Source organism: Podarcis melisellensis (genome assembly GCF_964234715.1).
Source record: "Podarcis melisellensis genome assembly, chromosome: 17".
In the NCBI taxonomy this organism is placed as follows: Eukaryota; Metazoa; Chordata; class Lepidosauria; order Squamata; family Lacertidae; genus Podarcis; species Podarcis melisellensis.
In genome coordinates this window covers 16,469,907-16,497,288 of record NC_138534.1, presented here as the reverse complement: position 1 = coordinate 16,497,288, position 27,382 = coordinate 16,469,907, and the positions used below count along the sequence as shown (strand labels likewise).

General features: G+C 42.0%; 1 protein-coding gene across 3 annotated transcripts in view; it reads left to right on the top strand.

Moving 5' to 3' along the window:
- The window catches only part of CCDC171 (coiled-coil domain containing 171), a 217,647-nt gene that overhangs the window by 141,018 nt on the left and 49,247 nt on the right, over positions 1–27,382 (top strand). For all 3 annotated transcript variants that reach the window (XM_081893784.1, XM_081893785.1, XM_081893783.1), the window contains one exon: positions 6,911–7,042. In XM_081893784.1, the coding sequence (XP_081749910.1) occupies positions 6,911–7,042 (132 nt within the window). The remainder of the gene's footprint in view (positions 1–6,910; positions 7,043–27,382) is intronic.

The following is a 27,382-nucleotide window of genomic DNA, read 5'->3' as shown; positions in this document are numbered from 1 at the left end:
ATGAATAAAGGGGCAGTGATTATTAAAACAGAGGGAGGGGGAGGAGAGGGGAGCCTGAGGTTTTGTGAGTGCCAGGAGAACATCTGCCCACAGGCCACCTCATTGGCAACTCCCAGTCTACTGACTAGAATGTTTGATTCGTATTATTCTGTATTCATTGTCAATAGACTTTAATCTCCTATTGGATCGTTTCATCCAAGCCGTTTGTTGCTAAGAACAACAACAAATGGTTAAATGGGAGAGAGATCTCGGGTATAAAGTAGAATATAATAAATGGCAGATACTTTGGAAAAAAGGTATGAGGTTTACAGCATCTGCAGCTCTTCGAGAGAATTTAGAGAAAACGATGTACCGTTGGTACTTGACCCTGGCAAAACTGGGGAAGATGTACGGAACTGTAGATAACACCTGCTGGAGATGCAAAGATAAGGTAGGGACCTTCTTCCATATCTGGTGGACCTGTGAAGTGGTGAAGAAATTCTGGAGACAAGTGTATGAGGAATTAAAAAAAATATTGAAGTATAATTTCCCTAAAATACCCGAGGCGTTCCTTTTAGGCATGATTGGAGAGGAGGTAAAAAATGAAGATAAAACCTTTTTTCAATATGCCACGGCGGCGGCGAGGATTTTAATAGCGCAAAAGTGGAAATCCCCCGATACACCCAATATCAGAGAGTGGCAAGTGAGGCTGTCCCAATACATAGAATTGGCGAGATTAACACAAAGGATCAGGCATAACAAAGCTGTAAAACTAAAAAGTGAGTGGAGTAAATTTCTAAGCTATATGGAGATTAATTTAGGAATTAATAACTTAACGGTAGACGGTAATTAACACCTATGATGTGTATGGTTATTGTGAGAACAACTGCAGTAATTGTATAAGTTTATGTAAGCCTAAACCGAGCTGGATGGAGGTCCATTGTTTGTAAGTGTATAAGCTTTTTTTTTATTGTATTTTTTCTTCTATTGTACTTTTCCCCCCTCTTTTTTCCCTCTTCTTTTCTTTTCTCTTTTTTTTGTGTCTGATACGTGTACTTTTTTAATGAAACTGCTTAATAAAGATATTTATAAAAAAAAAAGAACAACAACAAATAGGTGGCGGTTCAGCTGACAGAGCAAGATGGGACAATGGTCCTCGCCTCAGTAGGCTGAGTTTTTAAAACACAGACCCACTTATGTTACAGGCAAGAGTGCCAACATGGCCACTTGACAGTGGGTGCCCAGGGCCGTGGGTGCCATGCAGCGTGTGTGGCCCTGGCGCCGAAATTTGTGGGTGCCCAGCCCCTTCATGAGGAGCTTTGTGGGTGCTCAGGCACCCAGGGCCCCAGGGGGTTGGCACCTATGGTTACAGGTACTGTATGGTTACTGTTCCCCTATGGTAGCTTCTCATGCTATTCCACTAATATCTGTATCCCATGCCAACTTGACCTGCTCCCCTGGGTTAGTTTGGGATTCATGGGGGGATTTTAAATGAGTTTCCTGTTTAGCAATTTCCCCTGCCAAAATCTGAAGCTGTGTGTGTGTGTGTGTGTAAGCTTTAAAAACAGTCCTTGGAATTCAGCTTGGAGAATACTTCTTTCCGCCAATACAATGGTACCTGTGGTTAAGAACTTAATTTGTTCTGGAGGTCTGTTCTTAACCTGAAACTGAAGCACTTATTTCTGGGTTAGTGGAGTCTGTAACCTGAAGTGTCTGTAACCCGAGGTACCGCTGTATATAAATGTGAAAATAAAAAGATCTCCAGTAATTATATTAAAGCATCAGCATTATTATTATTATTATTATTATTATTATTATTATTATTATTATGCTGCCCTATACCCGGAGGTCTCAGGGTGGTTCACAGAACAAAATCAAAATATAAAACCACAAAAATATAATCAAAATAAATACAACAACCCAATAACACCCCCCCAAAAAACCCTCCACATTTTAAAAGGGCATAGGATGCCAATCAAATCAACCAAAGGCCTTGTTAAAAAGGAACGTTTTTTTGCCTGGCACCTAAAGGTGCTCCTTACAGCTACAGCAGACTCTCCAACAAAATCTCTCCCCTTTTTGTGTTTGTATAAATCTTGTGGCAATTGTCCCTGCACACAATATCTAATAGATATTTTTCATTGCAAACTATCCTTTTAACATCTTTTTAATTCCCATCCCACGTCACCCTTGAGAGCTTCTTTGTCTTGTTCCCTCGGAGAACTAACGCCCTTTCGCTTCCAGAATGTAGGTGCAAGTAAACATTCAGTGGGGCTTCATTTTCGACTTTAATCTGGAACAAATTTAAAGTCCCCTTTATCCAGGGTGGGCCCAATACGTTTTGGAAGAAGAGGGGAGGGGAGATTTACATCAGGAACAAGGAGAATGCTGTAGCTGTTGCTGGCACCATGGCGGACGAGGCTTTCCTTCATTTGGGTAGAGGATCAGCACAGTATCGGCTTGAGCCTTTCCGTTGCATCCTTCTTTATTTTAGCCTCCATCAGACAAACAGCTTTTCAGTGACCTGAAGCCTGCATGACATAGGCCATCATTGCCCACGGCACCCATATCCTGCAGAGCATTTGATCCCATAGGATTTTCAGAATGGATGTCCTTTTCAGTTCTTAAACTAGTTATCGTCTGTCCACAGCCTAAAGGACTTGCTTGCACCCAGTTTTGTGGTAAAGTGGCATCTCAGCCCTGTGAGGAAACGTTGACAGTTTATTCACAGCCGAGGGCAAATATTACTGTAGGTAAAACTGTATTAGGTGACGTAATGGGACTGATTCCGGGGCGTTGGTGTAATCCAGAAAGCTCCCTTCTCTCTGCTGTGCTAGCCTCTGAACCCAAATTAGTCCAGATTGGAACTGGGCGAGAGTTAAATTGATAGGGCCATTTTTTTAAAATAAATACTGTTTTTATTTATTTATTTTCATGGTGCAGAAGATAAATTTGGAGAAAACGATTGTTACAACAGTACACAACAAGTAACTTGTCCATAGCTGTCAACTTACAGATTTGAAAATAAGGGACCAGCAGCCAAAATAAGGGATCAACAATTACTTTGATAAAATACGTATTTTGTTGCATGCAAATGGCTTTAGATACCTATTAGGTCCATAAATTACCATATAGCATATATTCAACACAAAAAAGCAACAATTTGTTGTTGACAAAGGACAGCTGAAGATAGAAAGGGCCCCATTACCTTCAGTAGCTTATTTAAGGGACATAATCAATAAGGGACAGCAGCGGGAATGGCGCTAGGATAAGGGACTGTCCCGCCAAATGAGGGACACTTGACAGATATGCTTGTCCTGATAAAATTACAGACTTTTATCATGCGATCAGGCCATTCTTGACCCAGAAACATTATGCAAGCAAAGCATTTCTGTTCCCCTCATTTCATAAAGGTTTTGTGAGCTTTTAATACATGCCACTTACAACTAACAGACACAGACACACAAAAGCTAAGCATTCTTGGGTTTTATGTATACTGTGAATGGGGGGAAAATACCACCATTTCCATCAAAAGTAATTAAAAACAGTGGAGTGTGTGCTTGGGGCTTATGGTGTCCAGAGGTTTATATCTAAGGAATGATCTCATTCCTTTCTGATGATGAGCTACTATTACAGTGGTTGCATTTTAAAGATATGCATGGTTTTGTTTGTTTTTTTGCCTTATTGTCCGGCTTATGTTATATACCCTGGTGGCAAAGAACAAAACCAGACAGGGATGGGGTTAAAGAACCAACTGATGTTGGAGTTATGCCTACATAGTGTATATATTGTTTTCCTCTCGCTCTCTTTGCTTCCCCGCCCCTCCCCGTGCTCTCTCCCCTTCCCTCTCGCCTCGGTATTAGCAATCTGCTTTGGTACTTTGACATCAGGGATTTCCCTGGTGGATTTTGTCACAGAAAAAAGAGAATCATCAATATCGCAGTTAAACTTGACTTTCAAAGCTAATAGTATCTCATTTGGGGGCTCAAATTTAATAAATTTTCTTTGATTCTGGGTGCGTTTTTAAACATCAAACAATGAATTGGCCAGGGTGCAGTAAAATATTTAGATCTATTGACTATGGTTCAGAAGGGTAGAAGGAAAAAAAAAAACACTGGTGGGTTTGATGTTGATAAATTCTTAGTACCTTAATCCACATTAATGTTTTCTTTTATCTGTGTGCATATTGGCTACAATGAGAAACTGGGACGTTAGCATATATGAACCAGAACAAATCCAGTGAAATGTGTATTATTAGAGGTATGGTGAAAACAACGTGTTTGCATTAAGGTTAACATCTGAACAAAATCACACATGCTGACAGAAGACCCCCGAGACCGTGTTTGTTCCATTGGGCTCTCCATCCTGAACCCAGAACAGTATGAGCAGAAAGGTGGATGCATGAAGGACCTACGCTGTTATAAAAATTGCATTATAGTGCATAAGTTTGGCAGCCACAGGTATTGACAGGAATTCTTTAGGTCAGCCTGGGAACTGTAAAACTCCCTATTCCCATAGACTAAAGCACAGAATGTATGCGTGTGTATCCCATAAATCTGTAAAATCTCACCTAACATTTGTACATCGTACGGACAGCATGCATGTATATTTATTTATTTATGCATGCATTTGGCTGTTCTTAAAAATAGGATTACTTGTAGAAGGAAATATCACATAGAATTTGAAGTGTCCACATTGGCTTTCATAATGGTATTATTTTTATGTAAGGTATCCTAGTTCATTAGTATTGGGTATGTTAATTAGATCCATAATTAGTATTTATTTGTCATCTGTGGTGCTACCTGATTTTTTTTCCTTTTCCAATTTTAAGATTAAGTACTTAGCGTCATTTGCCGCTCCTGGGAATAATTTTTATTTGAAAGATATATATTAGCACATTAATATTGGAGTACAGGATAATGCAGTCCAGTTGAGCTACTGGATATTATTATTATTATTATTATTATTATTATTATTATTATTATTATTTTCAGAACAAGGCAGAATATTAGTTGTTTAAAAGTGTTACAGTTGACCCCTTGTAGAAGAAAAGAAGGAATAGCTTTATGTCGTATGTAAAGACCTTTTCCTTTTAATTAATGAAAAGATCCTACGCACGTTTGCTCAGAGGTACTCCCCATTGTGAAGTCTTTTTTTGAGTTAGGTGGATAGATAATAGCTACAGTTTTTCTCGATTACCAAGACAGTTGAAAAGAACAAGGAAAATAAAACATCACAAATGGCGAACAAGTGAGACAGATAGAAAAGTTATTATTTCGGTATTTCTTACCTCGCTTTACAGACGATGGGCACTAGATATTGACCAAGTTACTATCGTAGGTTCCCATCATCCTAGAAAATCTGACCAAAGATTGCCAGTTGGTTGTGCAGTTTCAGAGTGACCACTTTTGTGTATCTGACAATACAACTGCAAAGAAAAATCATCGTTTGTTCAATGACCGCTGTTGTGTTCTGATGTCACAATACGTCCTAGGAATCAGCCTAGGTGAACCCTGGGCACATGTGTTCCTCAGTCCTCTTTCCTCCTCCTATCAGTCTGCAAATAATTTATTATTATTATTATTATTATTATTATTATTATTATTTGAACGGCTGCAGCTTATTGTTTTATCCAAACCTGACCATTGTGACTAGCCTTGACCTTGTTTGTTTGAAGCAAGCCAAATTTGAACCCTTGAGTTTTGAAGTGAGTGTGCTACAGTTTGGATTAATCTAGGGTTGCCATATCGTCGTCCCCCCCCCCCCCCGCGGGCGCTATTTTTGTCAGTTAAGTCCTGGACATGTCTGGGAAATTCCGGACATAATAGCAACCCTAATTAATCATGACTATGCCTAATCAAATATGGAAGGAGAAACCACGCTGGAGGAATTTGGAAGTTTTCACTTTCATCTTCGCTTACCTGCTTGGAATGTGAGTCAGGATTCAGCATATAGAACAGTAGCAATAAACGTGTTGAGGATTGTTGTTTGTTTGGATATTAATATAAACACAAGCATGGGAACTGGTGATTCTCCCCCCCCCCCAATTTTGTACTTTTTCCTTTTACTGAACACATAATGAACGAAGGGATTTCCCACCTAGACAGAAGGTGGCAGTACAAGACCAACTGCATGAGGTTGTATTTATCTACATATGTATGGAAATATCTCATTTACAGCGCTGAGCGGTTTGTTGTTGTTTCTTTAAACTCTGCCTTTTGGAATACTAAATCCAAACTACTTGGACTTTGGAAAAGAAAACGGATTCTAGCTACTTGTACTGGAGCCTATTGCTAGTTAGTGAATACCTGCTATTTTTATAGGAACCTATCATCACACTTCTGATAAGATGCTTAACCAAGTGACATTTTTAAAAATACTCTTTGTTAAGTATATTTGGGGAGCTTTGCAACATAACTGACTATCAACAAAAGAACAAAATCAAGACCTTTCTGCAAAAAAGGCTTAAGATCATTGTATGAATGTCAAAGCAATTGTTGTTTTAAAAATATTTTGGTGGCGTGTTGCTTCTCCGGGGCAGATGGCGATTCTCTGCTAACCAAGCAGGCAATAATGGCTATATCCATAGGATGCTTATTGCGTACAATTTGGCGCTGCCATTTCCTTGACCTCAAATTGTGTGTTTGTAGAGTTTTGTGTACTGGTCGGATGAGAAGCCTTTAGTGACTTTCCTTCCCCTCTCATTTCAGTCTGGAGAAGGGGATATGCTTTTTTTCTTCTTAACATTCTCTCCCAGCACTCTGAATTAGAGATTTATTTGCAACGAAAAATCAATTAGTCCTAAATTTATTCATGGATTTCAGGTCCAGCGATCAATGCAAGTCCACTCAGTGGACTCTGGGGGACCCACTTCATCCCAGTTAATGTGTCTGAAGGGGAATTACCATTGATACTGTTTTTTCCCTTTTAGGTCAGAGATCAGATCTCGCTGTCACGGACTGCGGCAACCAGGAATGACTTCACCCTGCAGCTACCTAAGTTGCACCTGGAGACCTTTGCGATGGAAGGGCTAAAGGGCGGGCCAGAGGTTGTAGCATTCCAGGTTAGATTCTTAAATAACCTTTCTTTGCGAAGCAAAGGGTTTCCAAAACTCCAAAATAGTAATAATAATGATGATGATGATGATGCTATAAATAAAAGCAGAAATGTAGTGGCATGTAATTAACAAAATTAAGTTTCCGAACTTGTGCTCGACTGAAATCGTTATATTAGAACAACGCTTTCGCATTCCAAATTGAGTATCAAGGATCTGTAGAAAAGATTTTAGCAAACAAAAAGGTTGCACGCCACACCTAGAAATCACTGTGGTCAGTCAGGAAGGAAAGAAAATGCCTTGCACTTTTTAAAAAGTTGGGTTCAGAACAGTATTTCTCTCAACATCACTTTCGAAGAAAAGAAATGTGCCCTAGATTAATATTTAAGGATGGCATCAGCAATGGGTCACCCAGGAGAAAAGAATTACAAAGCGGGGTGTGTTGGAGTCCCTTAGTTTCACCGCAGCTGGGGCAGTTCAAATGGCTGAGAAAGATTCTACCGTTATTGATCTTTTTAGCCATTTTCTGACACCTTCTGGCACGGGCTGAAGACAGTACTCTGACAAATGAAAGAGACAATGGATGCAGCTGTCAAGGCATCGGAATCAGAAAACAGCCCTTCTAGAACGGAGTGCAAGCCCCAACTTCTCTTCTTGCCTCATATAAATGATCCAAGAATTCTTAAGTGCTTAAGTGTTTTTGTGAATGGATTCATTCTTAACCAAGTTACAGTAGTGCCCTTATCAGAAAGAACTTTAACTTCTGGACCTTGGCCTTGGGCATGCCAAGGTTGTGGTAGGATGATCAAAAATATGGGAATATTGTACTGGGGACGGTTGGGGCATTGCTATGGAGGTGCTATGGTGTGGCTTGAGTAAGGAGCCCCATAACTGGATAGAGAAATGCAAAGATTGAGTCTTAGGCTTGGTGATGGGCCTGAATATCAGCTTTGTGTGATATCAGGATATCTGTGATTGGTGTCATATACAAGCCCAGCACTCATGGTCAGTCATGCTGGACACTGATGAGGAACAGGGCCAAACTGGTCTCCTATCCACCCATGGTGGCCCTTCCATATGAAATCTATAGGTAAAGGGACCCCTGACCATTAGGTCCAGTCGTGGCCGACTCTGGGGTTGTGGCGCTCATCTCGCTTTATTGGCCGAGGGAGTTCCGGATCATATGGCCAGCATGACTAAGCTGCTTCTGGTGAACCAGAGCAGCGCACGGAAACGCCATTTACCTTCCCGCTAGAGCGGTACCTATTCATCTACTTGCACTTTGACGTGCTTTCGAACTGCAGGGACTGAGCAACCGGAGCTCACCCCGTCTCGGGGATTCGAACCACCAACCTTCTGATTGGCAAGCCCTAGGCTCTGTGGTTTAACCCACAGTGCCACCCACTGTATAGGTCTGAGCAAATGCATTTTGGGTAACTTAAGATGGCAGGTTAGCCACCGTGTGTAGGAGCTCAGCTGAGCACTCACTTTAAAGCACAGCCATCTATCCCTGCTGAAGCATGTGCATGTGCTCAAGTGAGCCGTCCTGGCCAAAGCAGTGGCAGAAAGAGCATATGACCACAGGTGTCATTTATGTGGGACTGTGGGTGCCGAGGCACCCATAAAATTTTCATGGGGGGGCGGGGCTGGCAGAGCAACCCAACACATCACTCATGTGGCATCACATGGAACGACGAGGCCCAATGGGGCTTGTCACAGCCATGGGAGCGTCTAACAGGCCCATTGTGCCATGTGACATTATGCGTACGATGGGCACCCCCCATGTGGGGCAGAACCCTGTCCAACCATCTCGTCCTCTGTCGTCCCTTTCTCCTTGTGCCCTTGTGTCTTTCCCAACATCAGGGTCTTTTCCAGGGAGTCTTCTTTTCTCATGAGGTGGCCAAAGTAGTGGAGCATCAGCTCCATGATCTGTCCTTCCAGTGAGCACTCAGGGCTGATTTCACACACTAGAAGACACTAGAACACACTAGAAGAGATTTGAATTTGGAAAACAGCATGGGGTTGAAAGGGTTATGGCACACACATGCACACACACCCCAGCACAGAAGTACTAGAAAGTTCCTGGGGGTTGTTTGTAGCTTGCTTTCACAACTAAAATGACAGATCTCCCAGCTTCGTGTTTAGTTTGACCCTATTCTGATTCCTGCAAGCACCTAAATTCATGCTTCCAGACTGGTTAGGTAAACTATCGGCCAATCTGATAGTTTAACAGCCCTGGGGCGAAAGGAATGTCCACATTGTATAAATTTTCGCTTTCGAGATAAAATACTTTGGCTTTGTCGCTTGTGGAGTTTTCTAGGTGGCTGTGCCCCAGAGTTTTAAAAATAGGAACAAGTAACCTAACCCCAAGCACCCCCAAGTATCTGCAGCCAATTTCAATGGGTCTTCCTTTCCAGTGTGCTCACAACCGACATAAAAATGGTATAAAAATGAAAGAGGCCATCACTGAAATGCTCTATATGTGTATTTTGTGGCTTGAAATCTACATGGTATGTATTTCCTCCCTAGTATTACATAGCTATTCAAAGTAACTTTATAGTTATTGACAAAAAAAAAACCTTTTCGGAATGGAAAAAGTCAAGGTTAATAAATAATGGATTCTTTCCAATTACGTCATAGAGTAGATCCATTGAAATCAATGGACTACAGTCACTTAACTCCACTTACTTCAATGGGTCTATTCTGGCTGACATTGGATGTTACCCTGTGTTAGTCATGCTTTCTCTTCATGTCTAAAAACTGTGGAGGACCTCTATTCAGGTGGTTTGCTATCATTTTTGCTTGAGTCCCTTCCAAAGATTTAGAAGCAGGAAATGGGAATAATCAATTGAAAATAAAGGATTTTCAATTGGGTCATTGCCTAGTTAAACCAGATAAAGGTGATTCTTATTTAATTGTTCTTTATTCCTATTACTCTCCTCTAACACTCACATGCACACACTTTACCTGTTTCCCAGTCTTGTTTCAGTTTAAAGTTTTCGTATTAACTCTGTGGCCAGGGTGTCCTAATACCCGAAGTATGGAATCTTTCATGATCGACTATCCTCCAAATGAACAACTGACTCACTTTTAAATGTATTGTTCCCCACTTGCAAATCAACACAGAAATACCAAATTTACTTGCATTTGTTGTTGTTGTTGTTGTTGTTGTTGTTGTTGTTATTATTATTTCTTCTTGTTTAATTTATGAATAACCTTTTACATATAACTCAAGGCAATTTACAAACATACCCTAAAAGCAGCTAAACATAGTTTTAAAAACAGCACACACCCCTCCAAAAATAGGTTTTCAAACAATCCTTTAATCATATATACCATACTTTTCCATGTATAATAGTACCCCATGTATAAGACCCCCTATTTTGGGGGACCCTATTTTGGGGGGAGGATTGCCCAGAGTTGTTGAGCTTTTTGGGGGGATTGCACAGGGTTGTTGAGCTTTTTTTAGGGGGGTTGCCAAAAATTGCTCACCCGCACGCGTCGCAAATCCACCTCTCATCTATCCCCTCACCAGCAGAAGCTGCCAATCGCCCGCCCAATTGCCGCAGTGTCTGCCAATCAACACCAGCCCTTGACGCAGCAACCAATAACACGCCCAATAGCCACTGACAGCCACGGAAGCAACCAATCAAACGTCCACCCTATGCATTATCCATGTATAAGACGACCCCCACGTTTTAGCATGAATTTTAAATAAAAAAACAAAAACCTAGTCTTGTACACGGAAAAGTACGGTACATTTTTTCCCAATGAGGGCTTCATCTGCCCACGCCAGTTTCCATCAATTCTGTCCAGGTCTTTCATTATCTTAGCATACTATAGTGTGACCAAGAAGCAGAACTCAGGGGCAGATAGGGAACCGGTCTTAGTTTTTAAAGGCTGCCGTGACATAGGATAGCCTCTGTGGCTCCACTTTTCTTCTTCTTTCTGCCACGTAATTAAATGGCTGACATTCATCCTTGTGGGTTACACTGACCTCTCCAGTTAGGCAATAAGTTCAATGCACGGATGTGCAGATGATATTAAGTTCAGTTGAGAGTTACAAATCCTGGTAAGCCCTTAACTGGTATAAATGATAGGCATTGTTTTTATGTGTCTCACAGAGCTTTTTTCTTTGTTGTGAAATGTATTCTTCCGCTATGGTTTAAATATCATGTTTCATTTCTTCAGGCAATTTACTTCATTAAGCTCATGTCAGAAACAACTAAGGACCCCGTATTTTAGTCCTAAAGTACATAAACAGTGGACACTAATTATTCAGAGCAAGATATGTGTTTTTAAAGTTCTGATACTGGGCAAAGCAGCTGCTTAATAGCGCAGTCCGGTGCATGTGTATTCAGAAGTAAATCAGATATAGTTCAATGGGGCTTAGTCCCAGGTAAGGGACTAAAATGGCCCCAGTGAATATTTGACGTTTTCTCCCCTTATAGCTTTGATCTATATGCTACCACTAAAACAAGGCTGCATTTTAAGCTGCATTTTAAACTGTATTCTAACTTATATTTTAATCAACTGTTTTTGTGTTTGTGTGTGTGTGTGTTATGTTTTTACTGTATTTATATTCAGTGTTAGCCGCCCTGAGGGGAGGGCAGGATATAAATAAAAAATTATTATTTTTATTATTAAGTGTGGATGGGATGGCAGCCTAAATCTAACTTTGTGCCACAGTAGCGGATAGTAGTTAAAGTGATAAAATGCTTTATATGACGAAAGTGTTAAATTTAATCAGACACCGCTGCAATTCTGGAGTGACTCCAAAGCTCGTTTAATAATTTTATTTTGCAACATTTATATAATGCTTGATTTTAATAAAAAAACTCAAAGTTGTTTTCAAACGGAACAAAACAATAAAATTATCAGGAAAAACAACAACAGTTAAAAACAAGTATTATAACCTTCAAAAATCACTAAAACCAACAAGAAACGAAAACCAGATTAAAACACCTGACAGCGTCTGCATGTTTGGACAGGCTTGCCTAAACAAACAAACCAAATGTTTTTATCAGGTGTCAAAAAAGACCATAGTGACAGCTCTTGTCTATTGCCACTGTACGATGAAGGAGTTACCATGTGGGGCAATTGATCACTGCCTCGTGTTCATATGACAGAGCTGCAGCAAAAGGACGGAATACTAATAAATGGCATAATGAGTGACTCAATTATTTTGACATTATTTGCATGTCAAAACATGATTGCTAAAATAAGTAGAAGGATTATTGCAGTCCTTAGTGATTTTCTCCGGAAGGAGCATATAAAACTAATTCCGCCATGCTCAGAGGTGTGAAACATAAAAGCCCACAGGCCGTTCGCAGTGCCCTCTCTTACTGTTTGCCCTCTTTGGGGGACAGGTAAAACCCATTTTCAGTGATGCTTCCCTTCCTTTTTACTGGAAGATGTATGGCCCGTGCAGGCCCATTGAAGAGAGTCCAGTAAAATACTGAAGCGTGCGCTATGGGATGGGGAGAAAGGAAGACGTTCCATCATTTAATGTTTCGTTCTGTGTCGTCCGGCCTCCAGGATGGCACAGCATACATAAAAACAAAATGTAAACGAAACTGATAAACAATAATACAATGGTACCTTTGTTCTCAAACTTAATCCGTTCCAGAAGTCCGTTCCTAAACCAAGGTGCGCTTTCCCATAGAAAGGAATGCAAAATGGATTAATCCGTTCCAGACTTTTAAAAACAACCCCTAAAACAGCAATTTAACATGAATTTTGCTATCTTAACGAGACCATTGATCCATAAAATGAAAGCAATCACACAATCAATCATCAGTAGCTGAACTGGGTTCCACACAGTCACACATACACACAAAAAAGCAAAATAAATAGCAAAAACAGACAGACCTCAGCGTAACACTCAAAACGGAAGCGTAACACTGAAAATGGAGCACGTTCGGCTTCTGAAAATAGTTCACAAACTTCCTGGTTTGCAGTGTTTGGGTTCCAAGTTGTTTGAGTACCAAGGCATTTGAGAACCAAGGGACCACTGTAATAGTCCTATCGCGTTACTTCAGAATTGGGTTTTAAGATGTCCACATGTTCTACTGACCGTGTCCTATTTCACAAACATCTGGCAGAAAGATGTTGGTTTTCAGGACGTAAAATTGAAGGAATTGTGGTGTGAGGGAGGCAGGGAAAAGAGAAGGTGAGTGGAAGTGTAAATCATGGACCATCCTCACAGTTGGTCCTCCTTACATCAGGAGTTGTAGTAGCGCATGCCGGTGCAGGCAGGTTACAGACACGCTGCCTGCAATTTTACAGTTGTTGTACCGGTACAGCATTCTTTTGTTTGAAAACTGCTATACAAATGTAAGGAGGGGTACTATTCATTTTGTAGCAGCAAGAGTAGAGTGTTGACGTCGCTTCTGAGTGATAGAGTATAATCATTATAAATTTATAAAGGGCTTATGTCTTCCATTTATTTTATGTAAATTATGTATCCATGTATGATGCAGTCATGGTTTATCATATTGTATTGGGCACAGAGGCAAAATTGCCTGCTCTTCTAATCAATTGGGCAAAGATAAAATGCAGCTTGAAATGTTAGGTTCCTACTACGTTTAACCCCCCCCCCTTCCTTCTTTCAATAGCACTAGTACAGCGGAAAGCATTCAGGGCCCAAGGGAAAATATCTATCTACAAATACAAAGATAATTATGTTGTTTCTTGTCTGTTCGGAACATCGTGGCAAATATTGCGTCTTAGAAAAGTACTTTTGAAGGCAAAGCCGCGCTTTTTCCAGGTGGCAGAACTCCTCATTATTCAACCCCATTCAAACCGTGGCTTTTTGCAGGCGTGTAAAATACACACGTTTTCATGATCAACGCTTTGACGCAATCCTTGTTAAGCAGCTCCCTTTGAAAACATTATTCTTGCTGAAGACATGAGTACAGAGTGGCCACTCACACCACGTATACTTACAAAAAAAGAGAGGTAACACCCAAAAAAGAGACAAATTTGCATATGGTGATCTGCCTTAAGCTTAATATATATCACTTGTTGGCTTGCTTCACACCATTGCAAGGAAGCAGTTTTTAAAAGAGCAATTCATCAGATCAAAGGAGGGGAAACCTCCCCGTTCCCCCCCTTTTCTACCCCTCTCTTTTACACACACCTCCGCATGACTTGCAGATCTCATTTGCTTAGGTGGAAAAGAAAGTTGGACATTCAGATATTTGCACCCATCCACATACTTCCTCTTTCTGTAGGTGTACTAGGAGAAAAATGAACTTCATTTCAGTTTTTTAAATTTTCTCCTGTATGCCGCTGTGAGATCTGATATGACAAAGTATGGTGTAAAACAAGGTTTTCCAGTTAAAAAGATATATGTTGGCCTTACAATTTGGAGGTTGCCGAGAGAAGAGGGTCTTTGCGGAAAGGTACGCCACCTTTGTCTTCCCCGCATCCACACTTGGTAAGACCACTTATGCAGAGAAGCATGAAATATTCCAAACCTTGCCCCGCTTTATGTAATATACAACAAATTTGAATCCTTATTGTTTTTGAGATTTGCTTGCAAAAATAGTCGATATTCACTTGACATGGGCAGTGACAGCTGACTGATAGGTCACCTCTAGTTTCCACAATTCACAAAAAAATACAGGATTGGGGGGGGGGGGAATTCTGACACGACTTACAATTCTACTAAGAAATTTACCTAGAAGGTATATTGCACTTCGACGTTTCGACTGCTTTAAAAGTTGTAGGTTAAAATATGTTTAAAAACAGGGAATTTTCTCTGCAAAATGAAAAATCCCTAAAATATTTCCGTGGTTAGTTTGTATTAATGCAGCTCCATGTGGTTTTTGTAGAGAGATCACTGTAGGAAAACGAACTGCAAAGAAAGTATATTCTTCCCGGCAAAGCCCCCTCTTTACAAATTCTTTTGTGCTCTCTTCCTGCTAAATTTCTTCTCAGTATCCACATTCTCCACACATCCTCTGGGATCCCCTCTTTTTAACTTTTTCTTTTTTTCTTTTTACACCTATCAGCTTACCTTCATTCAGTTTGATTCCTTTATTATGATTGAAAAGAAATCTTGGTTTTTCCTCCAGAATATTCAGCTTTCCCTCAACTGATGCTTCTCTTTGCATCCGTTGGAACACACGGTGGAATTCAGATGATCTTGAACTGTAAATGGGATCAGAGGCCCAATTTCTTTATCTGATGGGAACTTGAGAAGCGTATTTTCCGGCATTATTTTTCACCCACTTTGAGAAATCCTTGTCATCCAAATGGTGCCCACATTTGTGTATGCCTTTATATATCTTAATACTTTGCCATTAAGGGCTAGATTGCTGGGGTTTGGCAACTAGCCATGAATGTAAAACTCACTCAACATTGCAAAACTAGTAAGGGAGTGGTTGAAAAGACATTTTGGACCAACTTATGGCTGCAATCTTGATAGAGGCAGACTGTGTTTTGGGAAACGAATCATTTTCAGGCATGAGAGGATATTGCAGGAGAGGGAGAGTAAACATTGTACTCCAAAGCCTGCTTAGGTGTATCTGTATTTGTGTAACAGTTATAGGATAAGAAAAGCAGAAAACATACACCCTTGTGCAAATTAATTGAAAAAAACAATGTGGTTTTATTGTACAAAACTCACATATACTTGTACAAAATTCACATATATGTACGTTAGTAACGGATATGACCTCCGCTATTATTAAGCAGAATTTGAACACTGTTTGGCATGGAGTCTACTAGTTTTGAACAGTCCCTGTTGATTTTCGGATCCCTGTACCACACTTGAATCAGCACCTGAATGAGCTTCATAGTCGTACAGTCTACAGCAGGGGGGCAACTTTTGCATATAGCCCACAAATTCTCAGTGGGATTTATGTTCAGGGAATTCCCTGGCCAATCAGGTACCTGTATTTGCTGCTCTGTCCTGAATTTCTTCACCACTTTTGATGTGTGACGGGGGACTAGGTCCTGCTGCAATATCCCCGTACCTTCAGGATACCTCTTTTCCAGCTCTGGAATAACTCTCTTTCGTAGAACCTCAATAGATTGTGGCGAGCGCATCATTCCTTCTATTGGCTGCAGGCTTCCGACACCATAATGATCAACTGACTTTTCGTGTTTGTTTTGAGTACAGGATTACGCGTAAGACAGAAAACATACTTTGTTTCAATTAATTTGCACAAGGGTGTATTTTTTAAAAAGGAAAGAAAAAAGATTATTTCCCTGAAATAAAAAGGGCCACAATATCCTGTTTCATTGTTTTATATTACTCTGTACTTTTTTGTGCCATCTTCCTTGTATTAACGTTGAATGTTTCGCTCAATAGGTGATTCATAGATATTCTAGGTGTACAGGAGAAGATAATGAACTGTGTGCAAGCACAGACACATGTGAAATGTTGATGGTGAATCATTTGTGTGCAGGTGTGTCACGTGTTACTTTAATTAAAAAATGCTAAAAACACACTTCATTGAATCATAGAAGGAATGTCGTACTTTCATTTGTTTTCAAATGCTTGAGTCTTTTTATTTTTCTTATTTTGAGGGGCCAAAGACCAAAGTTGCTCCTTTCACGTTGCATTTTCACATAGGCTGTGTTTTAGGTAAAATTGTCCCCTCTAAAGTTAACACTTTTTTTTGGAGTTCATGAGCCTCTCACGTGGGAAGGATCGAGCACTTCGCAGAACGGTTCACCTGTGAAAGAGAGCTGAAGTTTTAAACCACCTTTAAAATGAAAGTATGAGCTCTGACTGAAATACTTTAATCCTCAACAGACCTTTTGCCAAAGTTTTACTTTTGAAGGTTTGTACTTGTCAGACAGAGGCTGGGACAGCCCAGTCCTCAGCTCTTCATGACGTTAAGAGTGTTGTTGTTGTTTAGTCGTTTAGTCATGTCCGACTCTTCGTGACCCCATGGACCAGAGCACACCAGGCACTTCTGTCTTCCACTGCCTCCTGCAGTTTGGTCAAATTCATGCTGGTATCTTCAAGAACAATATCCAACCATCTTGTCCTCTGTCGTCCCCTTCTCCTTGTGCCCTCCATCTTTCCCGACATCAGGGTCTTTTCCAGGGAGTCTTCTCTTCTCGTGAGGTGGCCAAAGTATTGGAGCCTCAGCTTCATGATCTATCTTTCCAGTGAGCACTCAGGGCTGATTTCCTTCAGACTGGAGAGGTTTGATCTTCTTGCAGTCCATGGGACTCTCAAGAGTCTCCTCCAGCACCAGAATTCAAAAGCATCCATTCTTCGGAGATCAGCCTTCTTTATGGTCCAGCTCTCACTTCCATACATCACTACTGGGAAAACCATAGCTTTTACTATACGGACCTTTGTTGGCAAGGTGATGTCTCTGCTTTTTAAGATGCTGTCTAGGTTTGTCATTGCTTTTCTCCCAAGAAGCAGGAGTCTTTTAATTTTGTGGCTGCTGTTACCATCTGCAGTGATCATGGAGCCCAAGAAATTAAAATCTCTCACTGCCTCCATTTCTTCTATTTGCCAGGAGGTGATGGGACCAGCGGCCATGATCTTCGTTTTTTTGATGTTGAGCTTCAGACCATGTTTTGCACTCTCCTCTTTCACCCTCATTAAAAGGTTCTTTAATTCCTCCTCACTTTCTGCCTCAAGGTTGTGTCATCTGCATATCTGAGATTGTTGATATTTCTTCCGGCAGTCTTAATTCCGGCTAGGGATTCATCCAGCCCAGCCTTTCACATGACGAATTCTGACCTTCAAAGTACAGACCTTCAAAACTAAGGCTTAAGGTTGCCTCCTAGTTTCACTTTCACTGCATAATCTTAGACATGGCATCTCAGGAATTAATTCCATTAAAGACAGTAGAACTTGCTTTTGAGTAAGCTCAGGATTGCACAGCTAGAAACCTATTTACTTCTGAGTAAGCATAGGATTACACAGCTATAAGCCTACATTCAATATTTCAATATCTTGCATTTTTAGGGCAATTTGTCATGAAGACACCCTAGTGTTTTAGTAAACTGCCTTTATAGTGGCTTTCTTTTGTTACCCTTGTAAAGAGTTTTGAAAGTCAAAAAGCTACGTGAAATATTGCACCATTATTAATATTGGATTTTGTAATGTAATTGTCAGCTTTTTTGGAAAAGGATATCATTTGATGGGGTGCTTAGGTGAGGGCCTGGAAAAGGAAGGGTTAGCTACAACTTGAGCGAGTTTATTATGGCTTAGTGATTTGCTGATTGATTTCATTTGCTGTCAGTTAAGGCTCTCTTAATGTCAAGTTTTTTGCATAATGCATTGAAATAGAGACTGATGAAGTTCTTCAGAGTGATGCGGCTTACACAAACTGACCCTGATTTGCCCTGTTCTGCATGACAATTTAAGTGACAGCAGTTAAAGGAAAATATGGCAATGAATATGCAACTGTGGTATTAAGGAAAATGCAGTGTAAACGCTTCAGAATATGAAACTACCCATAAGAAACAGGCTAGTCTGCTAATTCCACAGTTCTTCTGCATCGAGGAAATAGGGCATTGTTGTGTCCCAAGTGATGCACTAAATAAAAATTCAAAGGGAAAAAAAAGTTTAGAGGGAATTAAAAACTAACCTATATTCCTGAGTTCTGATAAATGTTTGCCCTGCTTGATAGTGTAGGTTTTTGGAAGCATGTGAATTTCAAATCTGTGAGGTCCTTTGAGATTTCCCCCTTTGCTTTCATGCTTTCATAGTGCATATAAGTGTGTGGCAGGCCTTCTTTCTGGTCTGCAGAACTGATTGCCCGCCTAATGGAAATAAATTGCTGATGAGATCGAAGATAGAGGTCCCAGCTTTATTTATTAGTAGTTTGCAGCATCAGTCTTCAGGCGGCATAATTTTTTTGTTACATTAGGGAGTTCAATGGGAAGCATGTATTAAGAATGTCACTAGTTTGATTGGAGTCTGTTGATTTTTCGCTTCACTTTTCCCTTCTGCGTTAAGCGCCAAAGTACCACAAAGAGTGGGGTACCGGGAGGAGAGAACGACTAAAGGGACTAATTAAAATGATGGCTGGTGGCTGAAATAGGGTCTGTGGACATACCTTGTCCCAGCAATTCTTCCTGGGATTGGGAGTTTGCCTCAGGTGGTCTTGTGCTTCCTTTCACTATATAGGAACACGGGAAGCTGCCTTGGTTCATCTATGTTAGCATCGTCTCTACTGATTGTTTTGTGTGTGTGTTTTGAAATCATTTTCATTTGATTTTTACAATACAGTCATACCTCATGTTACGTCTGCTTCATGTTACGTTCTTTCAGGTCACGTCCCGTGGCGACCCGGAAGTACCGGAAAGGGTTACTTTTGGGTTTTGCTGCATGCGCAGAAGCGCAAAATGATGTCACGCGCATGCACAGAAGCGGCGAATCGTAACCCGCACGTGCGCAGATGCACTACGAGGTGCGCTCTTTTCATGTTGTGAATGGGCCTCTGGAACGGATCCCGTTCACAGCCAGAGGTACCCCTGTACAAAATTATAAGAATTGTTATAAGTACATATCCATGTTCATAGATTCCTCCGAATCTCAGGACTCCCCCCCCCCCGAGTCTCTTTTTAAGCATTTAAAACTGCATCTTCTCCAAACTCTATTATATCAACCCATATTTTTCACCTTCTTCTTCTTCGATCCCTCATAGCTGAGTAAGATTGTCTTCCATAAACGCGGTCTTAACAATGAGTCCGTAAGTGACTGTGGAGGCCAATTCTGGATCCACACGTCCTTCCACAGCGAGGACATTGGGCAGGAGTTGATCACGGTGTGGATTTGCTAAGCATGCCTTCCTCTTAGCATGTTTCTCCCTTGCATCCTAAGTTTGAGCATCTTCAAAGCCCATGACACCTTAGGTAAAGGCTGTTCTCCAATTTGAGCGCTCACAAGCCAGTGTTTCCCATTTTCCATGATAATTGTTACACCACAAGTAAAATCAAAATCCTGCTGATGTTTCCATCTGCTTACAGTGGTCTCCTAAACAACTTATCAATTTTTCCCATTCTTTTGTAAAGTTTTTGTTCCTCAGTTTTCTAGTCAGCTTTGCCATTTCGGCACAGTCCATCAGCTTGGTTTGCCATTCTTCTCTGGTAGGGACCTTCCAGAAGGCAGAAGCTGAAAGAGATCATTTCCAGGGTGTGCACTATCCTGCACTATCTCTGCAGCTTTCTTGGAAGCATAGATTTGATCCAAGGTGGGAAGAGTGCACCCAATTATTCTCTCAGCAGTCTTTACAATCCTGGACAGCATTGTTTTTCCCCTGACCGTGCAGCTCCCAAACCACACACACAGACCATAAGTTAATACACTCTCAACAGTACAATGGTAACATGGTAAAAATGGTAAAATGCCATCAACAGGTCCTTCTCCCATCTTCCCACCCTGGGAGATCCTTCTCTTCCCCGCCTCTCGCACAGGGTCCTTCATCAGCTGTCCATCATCTTCATCTGCATGCTAACCCCACCCATTAACCCTGAGTAGAGGACCACACAAAATACAAAAGAACAGAAACTAAGCAAAAGGAGAAAACGAGAAAATGAAGGAGAAAGAAAAAGGAAGAGGCAAGAGATAAGGATATTAAAGGAGGAATAAAAAAAGGAAAGGAAAGGAATAAAAAGGACTTCTCACTATCCATCTGTCAGTTTTATATATATCCTTTGTGTTTTCTGTTTACAGAAGAAGCTCTTCTGTTTGCAGAAGAACAATTATGGGTCCATACCTTTAAAACCTATTATGAATATTTGTTTGTTTCTTTATAGTTTATTATTATATTCATGTTTGGCCCTGTGTGTGTATGCTCAGTACTAATTCTAGAAGGGGTTAGCACCCTGAACACTTGCGCTCTCGCTCTCTCGCTCTCTCTCTCTCTCTGTGTGTGTCTATCTATCTATCTATCTGGGTTCTTCAAAACAGTCACATGTTCAATCCGGAATAATATCCAACTGGTCCTCCCTCTGTGAAGCAGCGTGTTTCCTGTCTTCAGTCCGGGCATCTCAAGTTCGTTCATTCTCCTCTCCCCCCCCCCCAATAAAACAAAACAAAAAGTCCCAATTATTATTATAGATAAACACCAACAATAGTCTTCCTTTTCCAGTCCAACATCACAACTTTGCCTCTGACACTAAGAAATATTCAGTCCTTGTTCTTTGTGCAAAATGGTTGTTTAGTAAAGTTCTCCGTGTTTTGCCAAGCCTGGTCCTGTGTAGCTGCAAAGGAAAGCATCCTTCTTCAGGTGTGCTGTGTCTGGGTTTTTTTATATAAAAGGTTGGCATGTGAAGTAGAGAGGGGCACTATATGACCTCTGCTTCAGGCAGAGATGATTCCTGAGCCAGCAGTGGATTCTGCTGTGGTTATAACCATAGGAGAGAATTTGGGAGGGAGAGAGAAAAATGGACAGTTTCTCAAAAAATGAATGAAACATTTTAAAATTAGCTTTAAATGTCACCTCATTTGTTTGTGTTTTGGAAACGGTAAGACTGTGTCCCATTTTTCAGGTTAATGTTTTAGTTAAGCCTTGGATCCACAGTTGTTGCATTTTTATTCTTCCCCCATTATGTAAAACTTCTTGTCATGGTGGGACAGAATGTTTTAAATTGCTCTTTTTAGGAGATATATTGCTTACCTTGTAGTGTTACCACGCTTTCAGCCAGCAGCACAATTTTCTTTAGTTGCAGATATAAAATAGCACAGCAGCGCTGTGATCTTCTAAATGCCATCATTTCTCATCGGACGAAGTTGAATAGGATTGAAGAGAAATATATAGGTAACGAAGCCAGGGGAAACTGCTGTTAAATATATACTGCAGTTTGGGGAACATTTCCCAAGAGACTTAGAAATACGTGTGTGGGTGTCTGTCTCTTTTCCACACTTACAATTTATATATTGTTATGAGCCGGTATAAACAGAGACATCACCTTGCCAACAAAGGTCCGTATAGTTAAAGCTATGGTTTTCCCAGTAGTGATGTATGGAAGTGAGAGCTGGACCATAAAGAAGGCTGATCACCGAAGAATTGATGCTTTTGAATTCTGGTGCTGGAGGAGACTCTTGAGAGTCCCATGGACTGCAAGAAGATCAAACCTATCCATTCTTAAGGAAATGAGCCCTGAGTGCTCACTGGAAGGACAGATCCTGAAGCTGAGGCTCCAATACTTTGGCCACCTCATGACCCTGATGTTGGGAAAGATTGAGGGCACAAGGAGAAGGGGATGACAGAGGACGAGATGGTTGGACAGTGTTCTTGAAGCTACCAGCATGAGTTTGACCAAACTGCGGGAGGCAGTGGAAGACAGGAGTGCCTGGCATGTTCTGGTCCATGGGGTCACAAAGAGTCAGACACGACTAAACGAATAAACAACAACAAATAAACACAAGGACGTTGCTTAGGCACTAGGCCAAACTTAAGATTTGTGCCGACCACCGTTACGCATCCAAGCAATTGTTTGAGTCACCAGACATACAGTCAAACCACAGTTGGAGTTGTGTGCCAGCCTCCATTTATCCCTCCATCCAAGCACTCCAATCTCAGTTAAGTCTCTAGACAGACGGAGTATGGAGGAACAGCTGTTATTATTATTATAATTCACATCCTGGTAACATATGAATTTTATTATTATGGTCACAGACCAGTTCCGGCTCACAATATCAGGAAAATCATAAAACACAACAAGAATACTTTGAATTACAATTGGGTATAACAGAGAGAATTCAGATATAGCGGCAGTTAAAAATATATATTAAATCTTGATCACTAGAATATAACCTAAAATTGTCATTTAAAACCTTAATCGTTTTGGTAGTACAGCTTGTTCCCTAAGTTTTATGGCAGTCGCACAGAACTTAGCCACCCTTAGCGTGTCCTCTACCAGGTGTTTTAGACATTGAAGTTCGGACCCATTTGGAGATTTTTGTATAACAGGAGAGTGATAAATACGGAGCGTATATCCCAGTAGAAACGGCAGCGTAACAAGACATGAGAGACAGTTTCTACCTCCATCAAGCCACAGGGGCAGACTTGTTCCACGTATGGTTTATCCTGGTAACCTGGATAGGTTCAAGATTGCTGGCCAGGGCTGGTAAAAAGAACACATTTCAACGGTGTCTGCCCCATGATGAGATCAATTTTTGATCTCTTTCTCTGGGTACCCCTGCCTTATCCTCTCCAAGGCACCATACTTTTCCAAGTATAAGACTATGTTTTTTTAATTGAAAAATCATGTTCAAAACTATGGGTCATCTTATACATGCAGGTGGTGCTGTGAGTTAAACCACAGAGCCTAGGACTTGCTGATCAAAAGATCGGCAGTTCGAATCCTAGTGACGGAGTGAGCTCCTGTTGCTCGGTCCCTGCGCCTGCCAACCTAGCAGTTCAAAAGCACGTCAAAGTGCAATTAGATAAATAGGTACCGCTCCGGCGGGAAGGTAAATGGTTTTCCATGCGCTGCTCTGGTTCGCCAGAAGCAGCTTAGTCATGCTGGCCACATGACCCGGAAGCTCCCTCGGCCAATAAAGCGAGATGAGCGCCGCAACCCCAGAGTCGGTCACGACTGGACCTAATGGTCAGGGACCCCTTTACCTTTACCTTTTTATACATGGGTAGTGCACTGTGGGGATGTGGGATTGGCTGCCGCGAGATGGAGATTGTAATTGGTGGCTGCGGCAAGGGCTGGTGTTGATTGGCTGTCACTTCGACAAGTGGGCGGACTGTTTGCTGCCTTTTTTGGCGATGGGACAGGGGATAGGTTGCTTCGGCAATGCGCACAAGCAGCACTGTAGGTCTGGCGGGTGAGTGTTTTTTGGCATCCCCCCAAAAAAGCTCAACAGCTGTGTGTCGTTCCCCCCCCCCTACAAAAAGCTCAGCAACTGGGCAATCCTCCCCAAACTTTGGGGAATCCCTCCCCCCCCATTTCCTGAATTTTGAGTCCCCAAAATAGGGAGTGTGTTATACATGGAAAAGTACGGTATCTTGTCCTTACTTTTAGATTACAGTGGTACCTCGGGTTAAGTACTTAATTCGTTCCGGAGGTCTGTTCTTAATCTGAAACTGTTCTTAACCTGAAGCACCACTTTAGTTAATGGGGCCTTCTGCCGCCGCGCCGCAGGAGCCCGATTTCTGTTCTTATCCTGAAGCAAAGTTCTTAACCTGAAGCACTATTTCTGGGTTAGCGGAGTGTGTAACTTGAAGTGTATGTAACCCGAAGCATATGTAACCCGAGGTACCACTGTATAGCCTGAAAGCATTGACTTGTAGTGTTTTTAATTTTTGCACAGCACCTAGCAAATGTCAGGTGCTTTATGAAATTCAGTGATATGTCTGCCATATCTTTTCCACTCCAGTTTGTCCCACTCGAAAGGAAAGAGGGCTGCAAGTGTTTCAACGGGCTGAATAAGTTAATCATCTTGTACGGCCCCTAATAATAATTTGACTAGTTCATTTGTGGTCTTAAGCACTATTTGGGTTCACCCACATAATTACCGCGGGAAGACTTGGTGCATTATTTTATGAATCTTGCATGATGTGATTGGCATTTTAAATGGTTTTGTGCTTTTTCCAATAGAGGTTGATCTGCTACAATATATTCTACTTTGTCTCATTATGTGGAAAACGAAGCAGTGGCAATATTCTATATCATGCTACAAGGAAATAAGGCTCTTAGCTCACCTATTTGCATATTGACATTTTTCCTGCCTCTGTGTTCAGTCCATTACCAAGTTGCATTGCTGGTTTCCCCCACAACATCCTACGCTTCGATAATAAATTCATGGTTTTCCATCTTTACTTCACCCGTGTCAATGCAGAGATTTAACTAATACTGGTATAGAAAGGAGTGCTTCCTCGCTTGTCTCTTGAAGTGCCACTGTTTCTTTGTTTTTTAAACATCCACCCATTATTTTACGCAGTGTTTTTCAACCTTTTTTGGGCAAAGGCACACTTGTTTCATGAAAAAAATCACGAGGCACACCACTATTAGAAAATGTTTAAAAAATTAACTCTGTGCCTATATTGACTATATACAGTGGTGCCTCGCAAGACGAAATTAATTCGTTCCGCAAGTCTCTTCGTCTTGCGAGTTTTTCGTCTTGCGATGCACGGTTTTCCATAGGAATGCATTGAAAATCAATTAATGCGTTCCTATGGAAACCGCCTTCCCCTGACCTCTTCTGGCGGGCGGCATTTTAAAATCGCCCGGGACAGCGGAGGACTTCTCCGCTGTCTGGGGCGATTTAAAAGCCCCTGGGAAGGCAGGCAGGGGGGACAAAGACTTTTACCCCCCCGCCTGCCTTCAGAAGAGGTCCAGGACAGGCTTCGCGGACCTCTCCGCAAGCAGCGGGAGCGCTCCTTGCGGAGAGTTGCCAGCGCGCCCAGGCTTTGCGGCCCCGCCGCCCAGCTTCGGGACATCGTTCCGAAGCCGGGCGGCGGGGGGAGGATTTCCCGCCCCGCCGCCGGGCTTCGGTACATCGTTCCGATGCCGGGCGGCGGGGGGAGGCTTTCCCGCCCCGCCACCCTGCTTCGGGACATCGTTCCGAAGCCGGGAGGCGGGGGGAGGCTTTCCCGCCCCACCGCCCGGCTTCGGGACATCGTTCCGAAGCTGGGCGGCGGGGGGAGGCTTTCCCGCCCCACCGCCCGGCTTCGGGACGAGGCTTTCTCGCCCCGCCGTCCGGCTTCGGGACGATGCCCCGAAGCCGGGCGGCGGGGGGAGGTGTTCCTGCCCCGCCGCCCGGCATCGGGACGATGCCCCAATGCCGGGCAGCGGGGGGAGGCTTCAAAAGCCGTCCGGGGGCTTTCAAATCGCCCCGGACAGTCCCGGGGCGATTTAAAAGCCCCCGGTTAGGCAGGCAGGGGGGGCAAAGACTTTTGCCCCCCGCCCGCCTTGGGAAGAGGTCCTGCCTCCCCCCCCCCCCGGGACTAGTGTGCCGCGGAACAGTGGTTGAAAAACACTGATTTTACGTACGGCTGAATGCAAAGTACTTGTGCCATTTTCAGATTATTAAAAGTGCAATGCAATTCTTGCAGGGTAGCAGAGCAGAAAGAGGACCTAAAAAAAGACCAAAAGCCTTTCTCTTAGGAATAATCAGTCTAGATGTCCCTAGAGATCAGATGGGGGGGGAATGTTTTTAATACACAACTTTGTTGTTGTTGTTTAGTCGTTTAGTCGTGTCCGACTCTTCGTGACCCCATGGACCAGGGCTTGCCAGGCACTTCTGTCTTTCACAGCCTCCCGCAGTTTGGTCAAACTCATGCTGGTAGCTTCGAGAACACTGTCCAACCATCTCGTCCTCTGTCGTCCCCTTCTCCTTGTGCCCTCCATCTTTCCCAAAATCAGGGTCTTTTCCAGGGAGTCTTCTCTTCTCATGAAGTGGCCAAAGTATTGGAGCCTCAGCTTCAGGATCTGTTCTTCCAGTGAGCACTCAGAGCTGATTTCCTTCAGAATGGATCAGTTTGATCTTCTTGCAGTCCATGGGACTCTCAAGAGTCTCCTCCAGCACCATAATTCAAAAGCATCAATTCTTTGGTGATCAGCCTTCTTTATGGTCCAGCTCTCACTTCCATACATTGCTACTGGGAAAAATACACAACTACGGCAGCCCAAATGGTTTAATCTCAGAAATGGAAGGATGGGAAAGTACCAACGAAGGAGGAATGGCAGATGAAAATGATGGAAGATTCAGAAACAGCTGGTTAAATTAGTAGAATAAGAGACCAGTAAGAAAGTGTCCTTAAGGAAAACTGGGAAAGGTTTGTAGAATATCTGAAAAATCATTGTAAAAATTTAAAACATTAGCAGGATTAGGGTAAACTCAGCAGTGTAAAAAAAGTTAAGATAAAACTGAAGAAGAAAGAATATGGAGTAATTTGAATATGCAACAGCAAAGGATAACTAAATCGAACCATGGAAGGTGGGGAGGAGAGGTTGATGACAAATGCAATGTGTTTTTTCTTTTGGTGAATGTAAATGTGGAAAACTTGTAAAAGTGAAAATTATAAATATTTTTTTTAAAAATAAAAGAGAGAAAGAGAACCTAATAAAACCATATAAAGTAGAATAAATGATGGCAGTAGCAGAAATCATCTCATCCTTATGTCTTGTTCAGCCCAGTTGCATCAGGAGTGTAGTTTTTGAGAGGCACGAATCTCTGTTTCTTTTGTAAGATGAAGACATGCAAGGGCACTATCAGGTGTAGCCCAGGGCTCCATTCTAGGCCTCCCTTGCCATTTTGTAAAAAAAGAGAAGGGGGGTAAAAAAGACTTGGAGTTGTGTCCAGTGTTGGTCATACCCATTGTGGGCATCCTGTGTTTTTGTGCCTGTGAACATGAAGATTTGTTTTAGCTGCTGTAGGTGACAGCCATCTACAGACCATCT